General features: G+C 43.3%; 3 protein-coding genes across 8 annotated transcripts in view; 2 read left to right on the forward strand and 1 right to left on the reverse strand.

Annotated features, from left to right (window-relative positions):
- LOC311281064 (putative E3 ubiquitin-protein ligase UBR7) overlaps positions 1–6,545 on the forward strand; it is a 16,022-nt gene extending 9,477 nt beyond the window's left edge. Inside the window, exons 1-9 of one of the 3 annotated variants that reach the window (XM_084393706.1) lie at positions 1–933; positions 979–1,060; positions 1,199–1,294; positions 1,367–1,420; positions 2,005–2,110; positions 2,210–2,916; positions 3,031–3,226; positions 6,087–6,148; positions 6,223–6,545. The exon at positions 1–933 is cut by the window's left edge and continues 564 nt beyond it. In XM_084393706.1, coding sequence (XP_084249832.1) covers positions 1,037–1,060; positions 1,199–1,294; positions 1,367–1,420; positions 2,005–2,110; positions 2,210–2,916; positions 3,031–3,226; positions 6,087–6,148; positions 6,223–6,294 — 1,317 coding nt within the window. In that variant the 5' untranslated portion in view covers positions 1–933; positions 979–1,036 and the 3' untranslated portion in view covers positions 6,295–6,545. The remainder of the gene's footprint in view (positions 934–978; positions 1,061–1,198; positions 1,295–1,366; positions 1,421–2,004; positions 2,111–2,209; positions 2,917–3,030; positions 3,227–6,086; positions 6,149–6,222) is intronic. The other 2 variants (XM_084393705.1, XM_084393704.1) reach the window with 2 other exon arrangements.
- ttc8 (tetratricopeptide repeat domain 8) overlaps positions 1–10,105 on the reverse strand; it is a 69,325-nt gene extending 59,220 nt beyond the window's left edge. Inside the window, exon 1 of the mRNA XM_084393618.1 lies at positions 10,013–10,105. Coding sequence (XP_084249744.1) covers positions 10,013–10,073 — 61 coding nt within the window. The 5' untranslated portion in view covers positions 10,074–10,105. The remainder of the gene's footprint in view (positions 1–10,012) is intronic.
- A 3,293-nt stretch (positions 10,106–13,398) lies between these two features.
- The window catches only part of unc79 (unc-79 homolog, NALCN channel complex subunit), a 77,588-nt gene continuing 69,731 nt past the window's right edge, over positions 13,399–21,255 (forward strand). For 2 of the 4 annotated variants that reach the window (XM_084393437.1, XM_084393438.1), the window contains exons 1-3: positions 13,399–13,531; positions 18,680–18,800; positions 20,815–21,128. In XM_084393437.1, coding sequence (XP_084249563.1) covers positions 13,510–13,531; positions 18,680–18,800; positions 20,815–21,128 — 457 coding nt within the window. In that variant the 5' untranslated portion in view covers positions 13,399–13,509. Of the gene's footprint in view, positions 13,532–18,679; positions 18,801–20,814; positions 21,129–21,255 lie in introns of those variants that run through there. The other 2 variants (XM_084393439.1, XM_084393440.1) reach the window with 2 other exon arrangements.

Here is a 21,255-nt window from a genome sequence, read left to right on the forward strand (position 1 = left end):
CTGAGGGGGAAACACACAGAGTACCAGCCCGGAGTCCCTAGTCCCTGGGGAAAGTTCCTGAGATGGAAACACACCGAGTACCAGCCCGATGTCCCTAGTTCCTGGGGAAAGTTCCTGAGGGGGAAACACACCGAGTACCAGCCCGATGTCCCTAGTCCCTGGGGAAAGTTCCTGAGATGGAAACACACCGAGTACCAGCCCGATGTCCCTAGTCCCTGGGGAAAGTTCCTGAGATGGAAACACACCGAGTACCAGCCCGATGTCCCTAGTTCCTGGGGAAAGTTCCTGAGGTGGAAACACAGAGTACCAGCCCGAAGTCCCTAGTTCCTGAGGTGGAAACACACCGAGTACCAGCCCGAAGTCCCTAGTTCCTGAGGTGGAAACACACCGAGTACCAGCCCGAAGTCCCTAGTCCCTGGGGAAAGTTCCTGAGGTGGAAACACACCGAGTACCAGCCCGAAGTCCCTAGTTCCTGGGGAAAGTTCCTGAGGTGGAAACACACCGAGTACCAGCCCGAAGTCCCTAGTCCCTGGGGAAAGTTCCTGGGGTGGAAACACACCGAGTACCAGCCCGAAGTCCCTAGTTCCTGGGGTGGAAACACACCGAGTACCAGCCCGAAGTCCCTAGTTCCTGGGGAAAGTTCCTGGGGTGGAAACACACCGAGTACCAGCCCGAAGTCCCTAGTCCCTGGGGAAAGTTCCTGGGGTGGAAACACACCGAGTACCAGCCCGAAGTCCCTAGTCCCTGGGGAAAGTTCCTGGGGTGGAAACACACCGAGTACCAGCCCGAAGTCCCTAGTCCCTGGGGAAAGTTCCTGGGGTGGAAACACACCGAGTACCAGCCCGAAGTCCCTAGTTCCTGGGGAAAGTTCCTGGGGTGGAAACACACCGAGTACCAGCCCGAAGTCCCTAGTCCCTGGGGAAAGTTCCTGGGGTGGAAACAGCCCGAAGTCCCTAGTCCCTGGGGAAAGTTCCTGAGGTGGAAACACAGAGTACCAGCCCGGAAGTCCCTAGTTCCTGGGGTGGAAACGCGGCTTATGTTTTTCGACGTCGTTGAAATAGTAAGCGTGTTTTTTTTTGGACAAAATCCCTGATTAACGTGGAAAAGGCAGCTTTTATTGACCGTCACATGACGTCTGGTCGGCAGTGTGTGTGTGTGTGTGTTCAGATCTGATGTTGTTCTGTCATCTTATGTTCAGGGAAAAGAAGGGCGAAACCTGAAGAACTCGTACAATCACAACTACTTTGGGCGCTACTGCTCGTGTGACCGGCCGTATCCGGATGAAGACGATCAGGTGCGTGACGCTCCTCATCCTCACTGAGGGATGAAGCTGCAGTGGATTATGAGCTGTTTTTACTCTCTCCAGGTGAATGAGGAGATGATCCAGTGTGTGGTGTGTGAGGACTGGTTCCACGAGAAGGTGAACTCACACACACTCTGTTATTCCTCTCTCCCTCTGATCCTCAGGGGCCGGTTGCACCAGCTGAACGTAAAAAAGTTGGGTGTAAGCTCTACGCTGGACTTAGTTACGTCCAGCTTTCCGATGAATATTTACACCTGTTGCACAGTCTAAAACTACGACTAGGCGCAGCTACGCTTAGCATAGATTATGCTCGTACATGCTGACATGTTCTACCGCACTGATAGTTTATTGGCTCCAACGAATAGATGACACAACATGACTGCTGAGCCGAGAAAAAGAAAATTAAATTACTCAGATTGTGAAACAAGACAAATTGTTGAGCTATTTTGGTATGCAAGCATTGGCATAAAATCGATGCGCCATTGTCTCAACGTTTTTATTGATCTTTATTTTCACCAGGGAAACAAGTCAAGACTTCTAACTTTACCCCTACCTTTGACTAAGATTTGGTATCAGACGTGCGCTATGCCCAGATGGTGCAACAGGGATTAATTCTACGTAGGAAGCTTAGTCTTACGACCGGGTGTACGTCAAGCTGGTGCAACCGGCCTCTGGTGTTAAAGTGTGTCCTCATGTTTCAGCATCTGGATTCTCCAGCGGCTGACGGAGAGGTGCTGACGGAGATGATCTGTGTGCGCTGCATGGAGCGAGTGCCGTTCCTCTGGGCGTACGCGGCTCGATTAGCAGGTCTGGAGGAGGTGCGCTCCTGAAGAGACATGGGCCGCAGGGTCGGTTCTGCAGTCACTGCGCTGTTGTAAACGGGATCTGTTTTGTGATCTTCTCTAGGTTCTGCTCTGAATAAACAAGGCCTCTGTGAAGAGCATGTGAGCGCTGATCAGACGTCAGGTGACAAGCAGCCGGATGCTGCCGGAGCCGCGGGTCGAGGTGATTCAGGGACGGCTCCTGCAGATCAGCAGATCTCAGACGGCAGCGGATGCGTATGGAAAGAGCTAAAGGCCGGAGCCTCGAGTCGAGGTGATTCAGGGACGGCTCCTGCGGATCAGCAGATCTCAGACGGCAGTGGATGTGTGTGGAAAGAGCTGAAGGCCGGAGCCGCGGGTCGAGGTGATTCAGGGACGGCTCCTGCGGATCAGCAGATCTCAGACGGCAGCGGATGTGTGTGGAAAGAGCTGAAGGCCGGAGCCGCGGGTCGAGGTGATTCAGGGACGGCTCCTGCGGATCAGCAGATCTCAGACGGCAGCGGATGCGTGTGGAAAGAGCTGAAGGCCGGAGCCGCGGGTCGAGGTGATTCAGGGACGGCTCCTGCGGATCAGCAGATCTCAGACGGCAGCGGATGCGTGTGGAAAGAGCTGAAGGCCAGAGCCGCGGGTCGAGGTGATTCAGGGACGGCTCCTGCGGATCAGCAGATCTCAGACGGCAGCGGATGCGTGTGGAAAGAGCTGAAGGCCGGAGCCGCGGCGTGTGTGAGAAAAGCTCCGGTATTCTGGCCGTATCACTGGAGAGAGAAACTTTGCCGCTGCACCGACTGCAAGGTGTCGTTCACAATCTTTATTCTAGAGGATCTCAGACGCCTGATTGACGGATATGAGTGAATCACTGTTACAGAGCTCTGTTTCTGTTTTTAATGTTCTATATATTGTGTGTAGAGAATGTATGTAGAGACGGGTGTTCCTTTCCTGCTGGACGAGTCGGACACGCTGCTCGCATACGAGGAGAGAGCCAAAGCTGAAGCGCTGAGGAGCGACGACCTGCTGCTGTCCTGCCTGACCTCTGTGACCCCTCTGACCTCTGTGACCTCCCTGACCTCTCTGAGCCACGTGCAGCAGCTCGAGGTCATATACCGTAAGTGTGTCTCTGTCATTAAAATCACGAATACTACAGAAAACACACTAACAAACTTTTGAACAGGATGAATAGTATAAATTATGTATATAATTATAATCTGTATAGATTCTGTATAATCGTTCACGTCTACACTGGACGGGACGAGTCTTTCAGCAGTAAACTGATGTAATGTTCTGTAGCGTCCAGTGTTAGGTGTGTGTGTGTGTGTGTGTGTGTGTGTGTTAGAGTCCTGCAAGTGTGACCGTGTTTCCGGACGGCCCGTTTTCACTGTTGCACAGCGGTTTCTGTCTGCCTGAGTGAATTACATTGTAGCTCCATATAGCTTTGTTTTTAAACTCTATCTTCCCTGCCTTTTATATTGCTTAATAATAGGGCTGGGGTAAACGATTATTAATTAAACGATTAGTCGGGCGATTATTTTATCGATTAGTCGACTAATCTAACGACTAATTGGAATTATTTATCCTGTCTGTTATTCGCATATCCCTGTCGAACCGTTACTCCGATGGATTTCAAACTCGACAGCTGTCTGGGCACGAGTAAGTGCAGTGCCAAGTTTGACGTTGTTTGGATGAGAAATGCAAAAGATATGTTAAATATATCGGTAAAAGAAGCACTTAGAAGGTTGTGGTTTAAAAATAAACATTCTGACATAAACACACTGCCAGCTACACTGTTTACTTCTGAATAATATAGTATAAATGTGATAAATCCATTTTTTTTTTTTTATGCAATTAATCCATTGAATCAATATAAAAGTTATTTTTCACATTGAAACTGTTGAAAATACACAACGAAGTAAGTTGATCCACATATGACAGCCTCTGAACTCGGTCAATACTAATCTGGACTAAACATAGGCTACATTCAATCAGCCATCGCTAAGAAATACCTTCTGAACGACGGCGACCTTCTTTTTTGACGGCGATCAGCTGTAAAATGGCTTTGATCCTGCTCGGTTTTCGTTGACTTTGAGTACAAGTTTTGAAAGTTTTTTAAAAGATCCCCTGGGGTTAACGTGTCAGCATTCGACAGGAGTTTGACGCTGTCGTGTGAGAACAAGCAACAGTCGGCATTTCTCTTCCTCCCGCGTGCCTCATCTTCTTAATCTCCTCATGTAAATGATTAGATTTCGATGGCTTACGTTTCTTCCCTACGGCAGAATCCACCACAGGTTCATCAATGCCGTCAAATGTATAAATTTTTTTTTTTGTTTGTTGATCAAAAAGTGCAAAGTAGATAAGGAAAACTAGGATGCCGGGTGTCAGAGCGCCACCGTTACTGTTTACAATGCGTGGAATGGTGCGCTGTGATTGGTTGAGAGGATTTATGGCATTCTGCAGAGAAAGGAGACTGGCGTTTGTCGCGGTTTGGAAAGAAAGGGAGAAAACATGGCAGAATAACACGGCGGGCGGTGTGTGTGTGGCGAGCTGTACCTCCGGGAATGGTGCAAAAAAATTAATAAATAATAAATAAAGAAGCGTCGTCATCGACGCACCGCTACAGCACTACTTAATAATCATCGCAATTTATCTGATATCTCATTTTGTCTGTCATTTTGATCTGGCATTCCTAGCTTTAATCTAAATCGCTATCGCTCGCACAGCGCGTTAACATTTCGCTAGCCAGTTAATCTGCAATCCGTGTTTGGAGTCTTTTTTTCTCTTGCGCCTTTTACGAGTCCATCAAACAACTGTGGTGAGTAGGATCAGTCAACAAACACTGTGAGTCATGTCTTCTCCTCTTATTGTTACTTGCACTTCGTGTCACATGTATAGCATAGCCTTCTCTGTCAGCACAGGATTTACATGTGATAAATGCAGGGAGATAGTAAAGCTGGCGGAGAAGATTTCAGAACTAGAGACACGCATCCAAGCTTGAGGTTAATTGTAAGAGTGCAAGGGCTTTAGATACTGCTTTGGATGCGACTAGCTTAGCGAACATTGTTCGGTTCTGGCTGAAGTAGAGCCCTCGCAGCAGGGCAACTGGGTGACGGTGAGACACTGTAGTCGCGGGACAAAACACCGCTCTTCCGTTCCGATAACAACATTAAACAGGTTCTCCCCACTCAGTGAAACACCCACTGAGAATCCTGTTGAATGTGCCCTAGTTATTGGCGATTCTATCACACGGAACGTGAAAATAGAGACACCAGCCACCATAGTCACATGTTTGCCGGGAGCCAGAGCGCCTGACATCAAAGCAAATTTAAAAGTGCTGGCTAATGCTAATCGTAAATTCTCTAAGATTATTATTCAAGTCGTACTAATGATGTTCGACTCCGCCAGTCGGAGATCACAAAAATTTACATTAAAGAGGTGTGTGAACTCGCAAGTACGATGTCAGGCACTGTAATTTGCTCTGGTCCCCTTCCTGTTCGCAGGAGTGATGAGATACTTAGTAGACTGTCCTCACTCAATGGCTGGCTGTCTAAGTGGTGTCCGCAAAATAATATAGGGTTCATAGACAATTGGAAAAGTTTTTGGGCCGAAAAGATCCGGGCCGTATCCAGATCAGATGGAGGACCTGCGCCGAGACACGACCACAACGCATGTAGTCACAATGACACCATTATATGAGAACTGTATATATAAATGAACTAAATTAATAACTTTGTTGCATTATTTTTCTGTTATCTTTGTAAAGCTGTTAAAAAGCGCTATATAATTAGATGACTTGAGTGTGTGTGTTTGTGAGAGAGTGTGTGTGTGAGAGAGAGAAAGAGTGTGTGTGATAGACACGTGAGTGCGTCTGAGTGAGCGTGCGAGAGTGAGTGAGTGTGTGTTTTAGACAGGATTTGTTATAGAAGTGCCTTTGCTTGAAATGTTTTTCTTTTTTCTTTCTTTCTTGTGTCTAGAGTTCAATGAGTTAAAAGACGAGCTACGTGAGTTTCTTCAACAATCGTCAGACCAGAGGAAGGTATAGATGAGAATCAGTTACTGAGATCAGTCAGAAGTAAAGCTCAGTTTTAATGATCTCTGGTTTGGTTTTAGGAGGTGACGCCTGAGCGTTTGCGGGACTTTCTGGAGGAACTGCAGGCCAGAAAGAGGAGACGGTTAAACTGAACCAATCAGCAGCGGCTCTCGGTTAACCTGAACCAATCAGCAGCGGTTCTCGGTTAAACTGAACCAATCAGCAGCGGTTCTCGGTTAAACTGAACCAATCAGCAGCGGTTCTCGGTTAACCTGAACCAATCAGCAGCGGTTCTCGGTTAACCTGAACCAATCAGCAGCGGTTCTCGGTTAACCTGAACCAATCAGCAGCGGTTCTCGCAGCAATATGAGCCTTAACATCCACTTTAATAAAGTTCCAGAGCAAAAACTATCGCTTGTGTGCAAATACTTCTTAATTATTGCTTTTTAATGAAGTGCTTTGCGTCAGATTCTCTCTTGTAGCTCATTATCAGTACGTCTCCATGTTCAGCATCTTTGCTCCAGTCCTTGAATCTGATTGGTCGAGCAGGAGTGCTGATGTATGTGTGTCCCCACTGGTTCAGTCAGACTCTGTGTGTGTGTGTGTGTGTGTGTGTGTGTGTGTGTGTGTGTGTGTGGTTTACAGTGACACACCAGCAGGAGCCGACAGTGAGTGAATCCTTCAAACTGATCTGTTCCAAAACACTGCTACTACTTCTGATGAACTTCATGATCGCGTTCCTGCGCCCTCAGCAATACTAGTCATTTCACATGCTGCTTTCCACACACTATATAGCAGGAAGTGTGTGAATCAGTGAATCCAAACACACTCAACCAGTTCATTCCAGGACGTGGATTCATGAATGAATGAACACCACTGCGTACTCATTGAATGTGTTTGTTAAACTGTATAAAACTGTATCATCCTCACAGTTGAGCTGTAGGTCTGAATATGAGCTGTGATTGACCTTTGACCCCTGTGCTGGGATCTGCAGCACGTAAATATGACAGCAGGAAGTTACACAAGTTCTGTTGAAACAGACTGGCTGCGTCCCAAATCACACACTCTTGAGTAGGTACTTAGTCTGAATAAGTAATTACTGCACGACCGCTAAAAAAGTATGTTCTGCATAGTATGAATGTAATCTAGACATACTACATCTGCCATGATGTCATTATCATGTGATCTACCAATAAATCCTCTCCTGTGGCCTCATGGGATAGTGTCCATCATATACACACTTCAGAACCTCACCGGAAGTAGTCGCTCATCCAGATCTTGTGAGTACTGTGAATTCAGACATACTTCTTTTGTCATACTGTGATACTGTTTTTGCCACTGACTCTTTCTCACTGGTTGAGATTCATGTGCGTTTGACCAATCACAGGCTCCGGCACTGATCCCAGACCTGCAGCGGGACACTCTTGTATTGTGGAGATCAACACACATCATTACAAAACACCTTTACAGTATTTAATAATATACAAATACAGTATAACATAATAATAATGCCTAGTTGTCCATTTTTGGCAGTTTTGAGTGGGTTGGTACTATAGTTTACACTTTGCTTTGATATAAACACAGCAGTTGAGATTTGCTGTATAGTGTACATCACTACATTAGTGTGCAGTTAAAACTGTTTGGGGTTATGAATTTATGATTATTGTAGGCTTATGAATCTGTAAGGCTTTGGTTAATTATAACAGTTGGTGGAATGATTAGCCTAATTACTATCTGGTGCCACTGTTAAATTATACGGATATACAACAGGGTTTAAGATTTTATGTCTCAATATTTCATACTTTTATACATCTCCTGTAGTGTAACCAACTGGACACTAGAGGGCACTCCGGTTCAGTGAAGGTTATAGAGAGAGTTGTATAGGGGAAAATAAAAATAAATGGATGTTTAGTAACTGAGCTGTTTGCGTGTCCTGATGTTTCATATATATTGTGGTTTCCACAACCTGAAAAGAAGGAAACAAAGAAGTGAGTGAGAAAAGAGAGCGATGTTGCACATGGACTGCTAGAAACAAAGAGAATAGAAACGGTGCACGAGTGCAACTGAGAACCGGCCTGGTAAAAGAAAAGGAACAGTGGAGCAGTGCGTCCGAGATTAAGAGTAAGTGAACACAGTCAAAATATGGATCAGATATTTTCGCTGACACCTCCGGGAAGTTTTGACAAGCCCAGTTCATGGTCCAGTTCATGGCCCAGTTCATGGTCCAGTTCATGGCCCAGTTCATGGCCCAGTTCATGGCCCAGTTCATGGCCTCAGTGGATGCACCGCTTTGAGCGATTCAGAGTACCGTCGGGCCTTGCAGAAAAACCCTCTTCTTTACTTTATGGGGGAGAAAAGTGACCATATATTAAATACGTTACCCGTAAGCGAGTACGAGAAAAAGAGGTCAAGAAGGCAGTAAGTGAGCACTTTACTGGCAGACATAACGTCATTTATGAGAGGGTGGAATTCAACAGCAGCTTTCAACAGCCTGGTGAATCAGCAGAGAGTTTATCACGTGTATAAGCTCACGGGACGCTGCAGATGTGCCGACCCTCCATGAGGAAAAGATCAGAGACCGGACTGTGGTGGGCATAAGAGATGCAAAGCTCTCAGAAAGACTGCAACTAGATCCAAATTTGACATTGGATGAAACGATAACTCGGGTCAGACAAAATGAGGAAATAAAACGTCAGCAATAATAAGATGAGAAAAGTCTGAAGTGAAAGAAGTGAACGTTGATGCAGTCGTGACACAGAGAACATCTAAAGAATGACATCTCAGAGAGCACAGCGGTCAGCTCAGAGAACGCAAAGTTGTTATAATGCAGCTCATGAAATAAAACAGATGGATTCCTGCAAGAGATGTGGGTTAGGGTTAGGTCCACAGCACAAGTGGGTTAGGGTTAGGGTTAGAGTAGGTTAGGGTTAGGTCCACAGCACAAGTGGGTTAGGGTTAGGGTTAGAGTAGGTTAGGGTTAGGGTTAGGTCCACAGCACCCGTAGAAAGCCTGTCCAGCCAGAGAATCACAATGCAGAAAATGTAGAAAGAAAGGACATTCTGCTGCAGTCTGCCGGTCAGGTCAAAGACTTGTGATAGTTGACAGTTCATATGAGTCTGCTTTCTGGGGAACAATCCAGACCCAAAAACAAGAGAATATGTGGCAGCAGAGAATCCTGGTGAATAAAGAACCAAGTTCCACCTAAATCTCTCACTCCAAGATGGCCTGACGGGAAAGACGGGATGTTACAGTTTTTCATGCTATAAGACAGGCGCAGGCGCAGACGTCACTATATCTAATATAGATAGATAGATAATAATTAATTCATAATTGAGATAGACAGATAATTAATTGAGATAGATAGATAGATAGATAGATAGATAATTGAGACAGACAGACAGACAGACAGATAGATAGATAGATAGATAGATAGATAGATAGATAGATAATTGAGACAGACAGACAGACAGACAGACAGACAGACAGACAGATAGATAGATAGATAGATAGATAGATAGATAGATAGATAGATAGATAATTGAGACAGACAGACAGACAGACAGACAGACAGATAGATAGATAGATAGATAGATACTTTATTGATCCCCTAGGGGAACAAGGTTTTCAAAAGTAGCCTACGAATAAAACACAAAATGGTTAGATTTTTGCTTGGCAATTACATGCAAGTTATTTTTCAAGCATGTTTGCAATTACCAAGCATAATTCTAACCATTTAGAATTTTATTCATATTTAACGGGTTGGTGCATTTCAACATAGCCTAATGCAATAGATTAACCAAGTGAATATTACAGACAATGAGGAGCCGTGGCTGGCTGCAACTGCATTTGGTTATGCGAGCGGGCACTCACCTGTTTCAGAAACAGAAACGGGGGGAACTATTTGCAGAGCAGTGGTGAAATCATGGTCCATGTACAGGGTACTTTCTCCTTCCCGTTGATAGAGCGTTTGAGTTATGGGCTGGGTCATCTCCTGGTCCCAGTAAATCATGGTGTCGCTGGCGTACACTACAGACAAAATACATTCACGTGAGTAAATTCCCTGACCGCTCATTACTAGGAGGCTCCTATTGACTGCTAGCTAGCATCTGCTCTGGGTAGGTAACACCAAACCATAACGGTATTTTTAAAACTGACACTGAGTGTTAACGCATTATATATATATATTATATAACAATTGTTAATGACACAACATTGTATAGGCTACAAAAACTATCCACTAACAGTAGCAAAAAACGTTTAGTTGTGTACAGTGCTTACCATTCACGACTCTTGCGTTGCTCTCCGCCATTTTGAAAAGGTCAAAGGTTATCTCATCTCGTCAACTCGTGCATCAAAATATTCTACGAGCTGCCCAGTGGAAAATACCACATGAGGGGGTGTTCACGTGCATTTTCCACGTCGGCTTTTGGTATTTACCATAATTACCATAGCACGTGAAGGCACCAACATGGTCGTCCGATATCCCTTGCCAGTTATAATGCGTACAGCAAATCTTCTTGTATGAATATGGTCAATTTATAGTGTTTATATCCAAAAAGAAACGATGCTGGGAGATGTTTCTGTATTTAGCGCGCTCACCGCGATGTATGTTTTTTCTGGGCTTGTGCAGCGTCACGCAATCGTCACGCTGGCGTCAATGGTTCCGTTGCTTTCATTTTGTTAATCAATTGATGTTGCGATGATTTATATAAAAATGTATATCAAGTCATTCTCGAGTCATACAGTTCAAGTCAAGTCAAGTCTCGAGTCATTGGATCTCAAGTCAAAGTCAAGTTGAGTCATTTTCTTAATTTAGTCAAGCAAGTCTCAAGTCCTTAAATTTGCGATTTATGATACAGTTATAAAATTAATTAAAAGAGTAAAAAGATGATACATAGATAAACTTCTCATCTGGCAAAACACCGGTGTATCATATTTCACAGCTCACAGTTTTACTGTGAGATTTCCCCATGGTGATCACACTGTGTCTGTGGTGTTCTTTCGGCACGCCTGAGAACTATACTGGACGTCTCCGATGGACCCGATTTTCCCCTAAAATCGTACAGGAGGAGCTCTAGGACTCACGGGTAACCTCAGGTTCACTAACCCATCAGTCCGCACCCCACAGAACCTCGAGTTAATCTCGTCAAGCTCACCACTCCAGCACAGACCCAGGCCGTCCGCAGGGCTTCATCTCTGACACAGTTCTCAGTGCCATTTGAGTTCAGAATCAGTTTAGAATAAAGGCAGTGCAAAATAAAATACAGTGTAATCAGCCGGACACACAGTGGCACAGTGCTCATTCAGTAAATGCACAGCTGAACAGAAGTGTTCTGAGTCTGGATGTGAAACAAGTGTTTGAGTTCAGAAGTGGTGTGATAATTACAAGGACTCTGTGACACATACTAAAACAGACAGGGTTATATACACAGGGAAATGACAATGCTAATGGGGAATTGGCTGAGTGCAATGATTAGTGACAAGGGACAGCTATGAAGAAACAGGGATCGTGGGGAATGTAGTTCAGAATGTGACAGACACCGTGGGGAAGGAGGACATCTAGTGGTGACCCAGGGAACTCAAACCAGACACTGTGACAATAGGAAGGAACGAGCTCATCATCCGCTTCCTTAGAGGATGAACCCCCCGCGGCCCCCCACGGTTCCTATTTGGGATCTTTCTCTGGTCCTGGAGGCCCTGAAAGCATTTCCTTTTTAACCGTTAGAATCCGTGGATCTGAAATACCTTTCGCTCAAAACCGTTTTTCTGACAGCTCTGTCTTCAGTAAAACGCGTGGGGGATCTACACACACTGTCTGTTAGCCCCGCATGTCTCGAGTTCAGACCAAATGACTCCAAAGTCATCCTCAAACCGAGACACGGTTACGTCCCCAAAGCGATTGGCACTCCCTTTAGGGCGCAGATCATCTCCCTGTCGGCTCTGCCAGCATCCGATAGCGAGGACAGTGATAACCTCTTATGCCCCGTCAGGGCGCTGAGAGTTTACATCACACGCTCCGCCGCCTTTAGGCATTCTGAGCAGCTCTTTGTTTCGTTTCGTTTCGAGAACCGAGGTTACGTTAGGCGAGTACGTTTTACTGCGTGATCAATATAAGCAGCGGCACAGCGGCTCATATGATCATCTTCTCCAAACTATGACCAGAAATGGATAAAACCAGCTGTAGTTCCGGTTTGAAGCTTGTGACATAAACACACACATAAACCTGATCACGTGTTCAGTGTAAACACTTCAGATTCATCAATCAGAACGAATTCAGTCCGATTGAAACGTAGCCACTCTCACCTCACCTCACACACACACAACTTCAGTTTGGTCACAGCGCCACCTATTGGTCGAAAGTGATAAACCTTTAAATCATATTACTAGTGACTGTATTTACGATTTTTCAGCCATTTTGCCTAAAATCATCTTAATATGTCTTTAATGTCTCATTCTGCAGTTAGTCTGATGCCATGATTGCATACTTGTGTTCTTTGTGCTTGGCGCATTAATGGCTGCTTGCTGCTATATTTAATCACTTATTTTCTTTACTTTGTTCTCTTTTCCATATTGTTTTAATCTCTTTCCGATGAGAAACAAGATGTCAGTGAAGTTACGCTTGTTTTCCGTTGATACAGTAAATACTGATGTTTGCTGTCGTTTATGTTTCGTGAGGGATGAAGGATCTTGACATGTTCAGTGATGATCTGATCTGAGAAAATAAAACAATTCATCTTTCTTATTCAAATCCATGTTTAGTGATGAAGATTAAAAGTCAAAGAGAGAATGTTTATTTTTGCATTTATTCATTAGCAGACGCTTTTATCCAAAACAAATTACAAATGAGGAGAACAACAAGATTCATCCCTAAAGAGGCAAAAACACTGAACAAACAATGAATGGGGTCTGGAAGGGAAAAACAATCGTGATTTTGTTTTTTTCTAAATATGTTCAAGATTAAGTTCTCATGGAAAAGATCTAGATCAAATAGACACCAGTTCATCCGTTTATTTTGAAGCCACTGTTGCAGGAATATCAAGCACAGAGACGACTGATTTGAAGGAATATGAGTAAAGGCAGATAAAGTCAATATTGATCAGCTCGCGGAAGAGTCCATTATCCAGTGTACAGGAGAAAGCCTGTTCGGGCGCTAAACCTGGACCCGTGTGTTATGATGCATTAGTGAAGAGGAGTTTAATCATGTGCAGATGCTCACTGAGAAGCAGGTTTAATGCAGATGTTCGAGGCTGTCTGTAATGCAGATGTTCGAGGTGATCTCTCCTGAGCTTCTCCTCAGTGGTTTCACCTGAACACCTCATCCGCTCCTGCGCGTCAGATCTGCTCCGTGAACCCGGGGACGCGCTAACATGTCTACGAAGGCAGAGCAATGTAAGTATCATCAAGCTCGCTGTTTTCTCATATATAGATGTAATAGCAGATAATATGATGTTTTAATAAGGGCGTGTGTGTGTGCGCGCGATGGGAGCGGCGTTGTCAAGGCAACAGTCTGAACGAGCGCGAGGGCAATGATGACGAACATATGGCTTAAATACAGTAAACACGAGAGCTCCGCGATTACAGTGTCGGAGAGTATAGATCATGCAGAAGATGCGGTGTCTTTATGTCAAGGTCATCACTGCAGTACAGCAGAGGCTCGAGGGGTTTTACACGCAGATCACCTGCGTGTGTTTGTTCATCTGATCACATCTGAAGTGTTATTGTGGTGAAACAGATGATGATGATGATGATGATGATGATGATGAAGAGCAGCTGGTCGGTAGGGGCGCCATCTGCTTTCCTCCATCATAAACACAAGACCTGCAGACTGAGCTTAGACTGAGCTCTCATGATCTGGGCTCACACACATCTAACCCAGTCTCAAAGATGCATTAGGGTTAGGCTAGAGAGGGGAAGAACAATGTGCATTTACTTCTGCATATACATTTTTATTTTATTTATTTATTTAAATCTAGATATTTGAAGTTTAGTATGTGCAGGATGGTGATTCGTCAGCCAATGAATGTGTTATTATAGGAAATAAATAGAAATATTTGCTAATTTAGTTGTTATAGCACAAAATATAAAATATATAAAGAGTGGTAACTTTTACAGAATGTATGACTTTTGATATTCTTATTAATATTTATATATTTTTAAAGTGTTAATGTAAAATACTAAATCAACTATTCTATTTTAAAACTTAAATTTGGATAATTTGGTTGATAATGATTGAATAACCAATGAAAGCAGATTCACTGTAAAAGAGATTCACCTAAATTTAAAATTATTCTATTACTCATGTATATGAATATTTAGCCTACTGATTGAATTTTCCATATTTTAATTGAACATATGTCATAATAGCAACACTATGTGCACATTTAACGATTTCACTCAATGAACCTGTAGGTTTTAATGAGAATGAAGATGTTTGTACATATAATTCATGGAAATATTAAATAGCCTAATAACCCAATTAATTACAATAATTATTCAATTAAAAAAAATAAAACGCTTGTAACATCATGACACTCAGGACCTTCTGTGCCAATTCTGGGTGGCCCATCTTACCCCAAGGGTCTAATTTAATATTTTTTTACCTCATAATAAAACATTGATGTGTCCACAAATCCCTCATTAACAAACAGACACACAAACAACTTTGTTATTCAACACAATTTAAGGTCATAATCTCTATTTTATTTTCCAGAGACACAAAATTAGATAAATTAACCTCAAAACTGTTTCGGCTGACTAAATCTCACTAATGTTGATATCCAGATGAAATGACAAAATTAAGAATAGCATATTCATCAAGAGTGATGAGATGAGAGTTTGTGTCATCTACTGAATGGCCAGGAGACATAATTAAGGTGGGTCATCTTACCCTTAATTTACCCTGTGATTTAAGTATTTACTCTATAATCTCAGCAGACATGAGGAGTATATATACAGGACTCTGGGTTTGTGTGCTGAATATGGGCTGGAAAATCTGTCCTGAGATAAAGAGATCCTGCAACTCATCATGTAAACACAACATTTATATACATAAATATAAAAGTTGACTCTAATAATTCAATTCAATTCACATTTATTTGTCTAGGGCTTTTCACAAACACATATGAACAGAAAATGCATGAGTCCACTTTACAGTTACAGTGATCTGTTATCAGAGGAGACCATCTAAGCTCTGTATTTCAGAAAAGTAATCAAATCATACAGTTAGCTAATAATGTATTCATTTAAAAATATATATTAATGTAAGGCAGAAACAATGAGCTCATTGAAGTAATGAACATGTTTGTGAACAAATGATATTATAATTGTTAATATTGTAATCATTTTCTCAAAATGTAACAAAATTGTGAGCATATTATGTAAACTTTTTGACTCATTATAGTAACTCATAATTTAATAATAAAGCATAATTTCGTAACTGCATAATCTAAGTTAAATGCAATAAATGTTCATTATGTAATAATTTTCTCAAAATGCCATGTGTATCCTGTAAAAATCTAATTGATTAATGTAACAGGTTATTATAATTATGAATAATGTACTACATTTTGAACTCAACAAAACACTTTTTATGAAAAATGTAATATGGAAACAAATATACAAGAAAGCCTTTTGCATTCCTCTACAGTAGTCCATACTCTTTTCTTTCATAATTACCCACGGAAGCACAGTGCCATGTTATGTCGTTTGACAGAGTATCATGTTCCTAACCTGTTCCCGACAGGAGGTGAATCTGTCCACTCCTCTCAGTGTAACTCTTAAAGCTACAGTATGTAATTTCTTTCGCCACTAGGGGTCGCTAACCTCTTACAACAACAAAGACGTAGATTGGTGACGCTGTAAATGAGCGTGGAATCATGGAAGTTGTCGTCATGCCGATGGATCTAACGTTAATGTTTATACAGTTTATGAGTGAATACATTGATGTGTTTAGCATGACTGTGGTGTGAAGCAGGGCGCGATCGCTAATGAGAGACAGATCTCAGCGCCACACGCGAGTCCCGCGGATATACAGGAATAAGGACATTTTATTCTACCGAACTAACTTATCCGCTAGTGCTGAATAATACTCACACTGATCAGTTTATTAGACGAATGAAACGTGTGAGGGAACGCAGCGCTGTTTCACTCGCTCTACACTATCACACTAAACTGCATTTGAGTGTGTTGAAGGTTATAATGTTATTCTGTGTGTTAGTTTGTCTGTATGAGACTAGCAGTGAGCGAGATCAACATTATAATAACACACTGATCATATTCTAACATTTCATCATGTTGAGCTATGTAACATTGATTAGTTTAATGTACATTAGCTCACCTCTGCATTTGCGCGTCTCTGTCAAGTTGAAGTTAGCCGCGGACGCTAGCTCTCTGCATCTCGAAAACGCCCTCTCTGATATTGGTCCTCGTTCTAGTTCTCCTTTTGTCCTAAAGTCTGCTTGCCATGGTCCATAATGTTTGAACGAAACAACAACAGCAACAGCGTGAGCGTGCGCTAGACATTACGCAGTTGTCCACGTCTGTCGCCATGGTTACTATGGCAGTACGAGCGGAAACCATGGATAACGCGGATATTACGTCATTGAAAGGCGACAAGTGAACAGGGAGTCAGGGACCATTTGTCTGAAATTCACAGACGTGAACCAATCAGGCTTTAGTGTTCTGAGAAAGCGGAGTTTCCCCACAGCCAGAGAGAGGAAATCTCACTCAGTGTGAGTGAACCGTATCGAAAGGGAACGTGGAATATAGATTGAGATGGAATATGAACTACAGTTATGACTCTTTCAGGATTTAAGACACGAGTCAGAATTATAACAAATTGAAGAACAATTTTACTGAAGATAGTTTGCAGTTTCATCCGCAGAAGTCAGCTTCAAGACTCACAAGGAGTTCGTAGGCCTTCCCTCTTACGGTTACAAAGATCACATCAGCTATACCCTTCACCAAGGTCTAAGCTACGTCCTTGCGTCAGGTTGAATGATTCTGATTGGCTAAGAAATAGATAAACACATGGACAGATAGGCAGTAGCACATCTCCATAGTCTGTACGGCTGCCCCCAGGACCCTGAGTTAGGAACCAGTGGTCCTCGAGGTCACAAGACTGTGTGTCCGGGCGCCAGCATGTCGAAGAAAACAAGTCAGTCAATCTCCAATAATGCCACTTGTTCCTTAACCTGTAACCAAGAACACTAACGCGGACAAACACTAACACAGACAAACAACTTCTTCAAGGCTGGATTTGGTCGGGCTCTAACTATAAACAGGATCTCATTGTTCTTCCTCTCAATGAGAGGACACTTTAATATAGAACAGTAAAGTAAATGCTAAATGCTAAGAAATGACCCCTGTGACCTATAGTTGTCTAAAAGAACAGATATATTCACACATGTTTTACACATACAGTTTTCACACATGTTGAAGACCTTTCTCAACAAAACAAGTCCATGTTTCATCTCTGGAAGCTGGCCTATATGAGCAAGCACTGTTACTGCATTCCTAGCATGAGCCAGACCCTTCAGTCACACCTCATACCCCTTTTCCACCAAGGCAGTGCTGGTTCGGAGCCGGTGCCTACTCGCGAACCAGTTCTTTGTGTTTCGACAGCCAAAGAACCGGCTCTCGGCCAGGAAAATTGGTTCCAAAGCGGCACCAACTCTTTGCTGGACTAGAACCGTTCTTTTACCGCGTCATGCTCACGCCGGGGGCTGGAGGCGGGGTTATTGTCGAACTTCTTCTCGAAACGTAACCTCCGTCTATAGTAATCCAGACCAGCAGCACAAATGTGTTCTAGACGTCTTCTTCTGACCCCAATATAGGATCGCAAAGCCAGGAGAAACATTTGCAGAAAGACGATGTAGTCCGCCATTGTAATTGTTATGCTTGAAGTTGGCGCAAGCGTTTCTGGGAAAGCTAAGACGTATGGCAACGTACACAGTGACGTAACGACGTCGTTCGCTGGGCTCTCTAGTCAGTGGAAAAACAAACAGTTTCTGAGAAGGTTCACAAGTTGAACCAACTTTGAACCAGCACCAGTTCCGAACCAGTTCTTTTTTGGTGGAAAAGGGGTATCCGATATTTAAAACAGACATTAGAGAATACATGAAAGAACATTTCAGTAATCACACTGCTAACTTCTATAACAAAGTAAAATCGCATAAGCTTAGAGAAGTCATTCAACTATTTAGAAGGAAAAATATTGATTAATACCTTGATTATAATCACTCATTAGACATACATTAAAGCAGCAGTGGATTCCAGAATCACCCCTTCAGAAGTGTGTTGTTGATCTCTGTTCACGGTGTTCATTCGACGTCCCGAACTATCTGATGTGGAAAACAAACTTCAAATGGCAGCAAGTTAGAAAACATGTCTCGTTTCAGCTGTAACGGTGTGAAAATACAGACCTGAATGCTTCAGAAAGATGGACTGATTTACTGATTTACTGTTCAGTCAAAGCCAGTGGGTTGTTGAACAATGCTGAATGTTAATTATGTGTCACTTTGCTCTTTATTTGTTTAGTTGGCTCTAAGATTCGATACTTGCAAGAGTATCACAACCGTGTGCTTCACAATATTTACCCGGTGCCATCGGGAACAGACATTGCAAACACTCTGAAATACTTTTCCCAGACGCTGCTCAGGTAAGTGCACTACACTGGAGATAGGGCAAACACACACTGCATTCGCTTTAACAGTAACGATAGGCAGAACTAGAGTCAGGGTCTCAGCCGCCACAGAGACATTCGATATGCAGGGACATCATGGCAAAAGTTATGCAAAGGACACATTGTAAACAAACTGTTCAAGAAGAGAGACAAACAACAACTTGTTTTCCAATTCAGTCAAGGAAGTCTTGACTCGAGTGTTGTTTTGTTTGTCCCTAATTTTTGTCTTTTAAATGTCAAAGCTTTTAAACTATAATATTGGCTACTACTGAATTATAGGTATACTCATGTCATTTAGGCCTATGTGTAGGAGCACTTTTTCATGTTTATTGTTCACATATCAGTTAAAACAATTAACTCTTTCCCCGCCAGCGTTTTTTATTTAAGTGTCAAGCCGCCGCCAGTATTTTGGATAATTTTCACAAAACTTTCATGGCCTTTAGAATATTTGTGGTATGAATTCAAAACATGCAATATATCAAAAGAAAGAACCAAACTTTTTCTTTTAAACAAAAAAACATTTTATTTGAGCAACTTCATGCAATCGTTTTTAACAACACTTGAATGTGGGTAAGTTTTATTTATAAAAAAAGCAACATTTTGATCAAAAAGCAAAGACTATGTGCATAAGAAATGCTTTTATCGCTTATTTCTTCTTCTCCTGTGTTTTGATCTGGAGATTCTGTACTCTTTCAGAAGATGTATAATAGCGCCAGTGAAAACACGGAAAGCCGGAAAACTCTGTCAATGGCGGGGAAAGAGTTAATGAAGGAGCATGCGTTGACACTAGAAGACCTGCTCAATAATGTAGAGAAAGTTTAGCATCTGAGAACATTGTGTAGTTGCGCGTACAGTATTTGTATGTGATTCCTGTTGTGTTTTTATCAGTGTTTGTGTGTTAAAGTATCTGTCATAAAGAGTTAATGATGAGTGTATGTCTGTGAGTATGCAGGGACTGATTTCCATAGTTTTCAGTGGGTTTAAAATGTCAAGAAGCTGTTCTTCATGTAGCATTCTGCAGTCGAACCACCTCTCATTCCCTGACAGACAGGGCCTTTAGCTTTGATCAGAGAAATAGTACACCATCCTGTTTTATGTAACGCACATCAAACTACGCTCTCCTCTCCTCTCCCTCCAAGACCATCACAGACCAAATTTCTGCAGAGGTAGAAGTTGACAGGGGACAGCAGACACAAACACCCTCCACATCCCTCCACAAACATGACACATTGCTTTCGAAACCAGTGTATTCCTTTTCCATTACAGTTTTCCCCAGCCCTAGACTAGCTACATTTCTGTTAGAATTGAAATCCATATGCCTGTCGAACCATTATTTCTCTTCCCTGAAATGATACTGAGGCAGTATCATAATGTATTTACATACAGACATTCTTTTTGACGGTGCAATAAACATGTGTTGTGACCAGGGAGCTTTTAGTCTAACCTCACATACATGTTTATTACTGGCTGAAGCATGTTTCTGAAGTGTCATCTCTGTATCGTCCTCAAAACTAATTATTTCGAGATTGCTCTCATCTCTGACAGCCCCTCCATTGCTCAGTATTTCCCTACGGCTGACCGGCCCGCGCCGCTCGTCCTCCGGGGATTGGCCGCTCGGAGGGCGCGTTGCGTGCGCGTCAAAGGCGAAGTACGGGGCTGCCACTGAAAACATGCCATTTTTTATAGTTTTGCTCCTTGTCACCAGATACGCATGAGATGCAGTGATCGGTGCGTATTTGCCAAGCGCCCGTTTGGTGGCTGCTTGAGTTTCGATTTGAACCAAAACCAAATTTCAAGTGCAAAGATGATTCTGGCACATCCAAAAGTCTGTGGAGACACTGCATCCTATGTGGGGAATATCTGGCTTTGGTTCTTTTCTACTTACGCTGTCTCTGTAGAGCCATTTCAATGTAATGTGCTGTTTCTTTGTGTCTTTGTTGTCTCTTTTTTTCCCCTGTTCCCCTCCCTCCCCCACCCTCCCTCGGAGCAGCATCCTGTCCCGTACAGGCAGAAAGGAGAGCCAGGAAGCTTCCAATTTGGCCGTGCCCATGACCATGTGTCTTTTTCCTGTGCCATTCCCACTCACCCCATCTCTAAGACCACAAGTCAGTTCCATCAACCCTACAGTTACTCGATCCCTCCTTTACAGCGTTCTGCGGGACGCCCCGGCCGACCGGGCTGGCGCCCCCCAGCAGAGTCGGGAGGTTCAGCTCTCAGATTACCCCTCACTGGACTATCAGGGGCTCTATGCCACCCTCGTCACCTTGCTTGACCTGGTGCCCCTGCTACAGCACGGTCAGCACGGTGAGTCCACGCCGCTTCCCACCCTCAGGTGCTCCTGGCCACGTCTCTCAGAGCGAGATCCAGTTTAATCTTCAGGTGCTTCTGGCCTTGTCTCTCAGAGCGAGATCCAGTTTAATCTTCAGATGCT

The sequence above is a fragment of the Rutilus rutilus genome, assembly GCF_951802725.1.
Source record: "Rutilus rutilus genome assembly, chromosome: 21".
Taxonomy (NCBI): Eukaryota; Metazoa; Chordata; class Actinopteri; order Cypriniformes; family Leuciscidae; genus Rutilus; species Rutilus rutilus.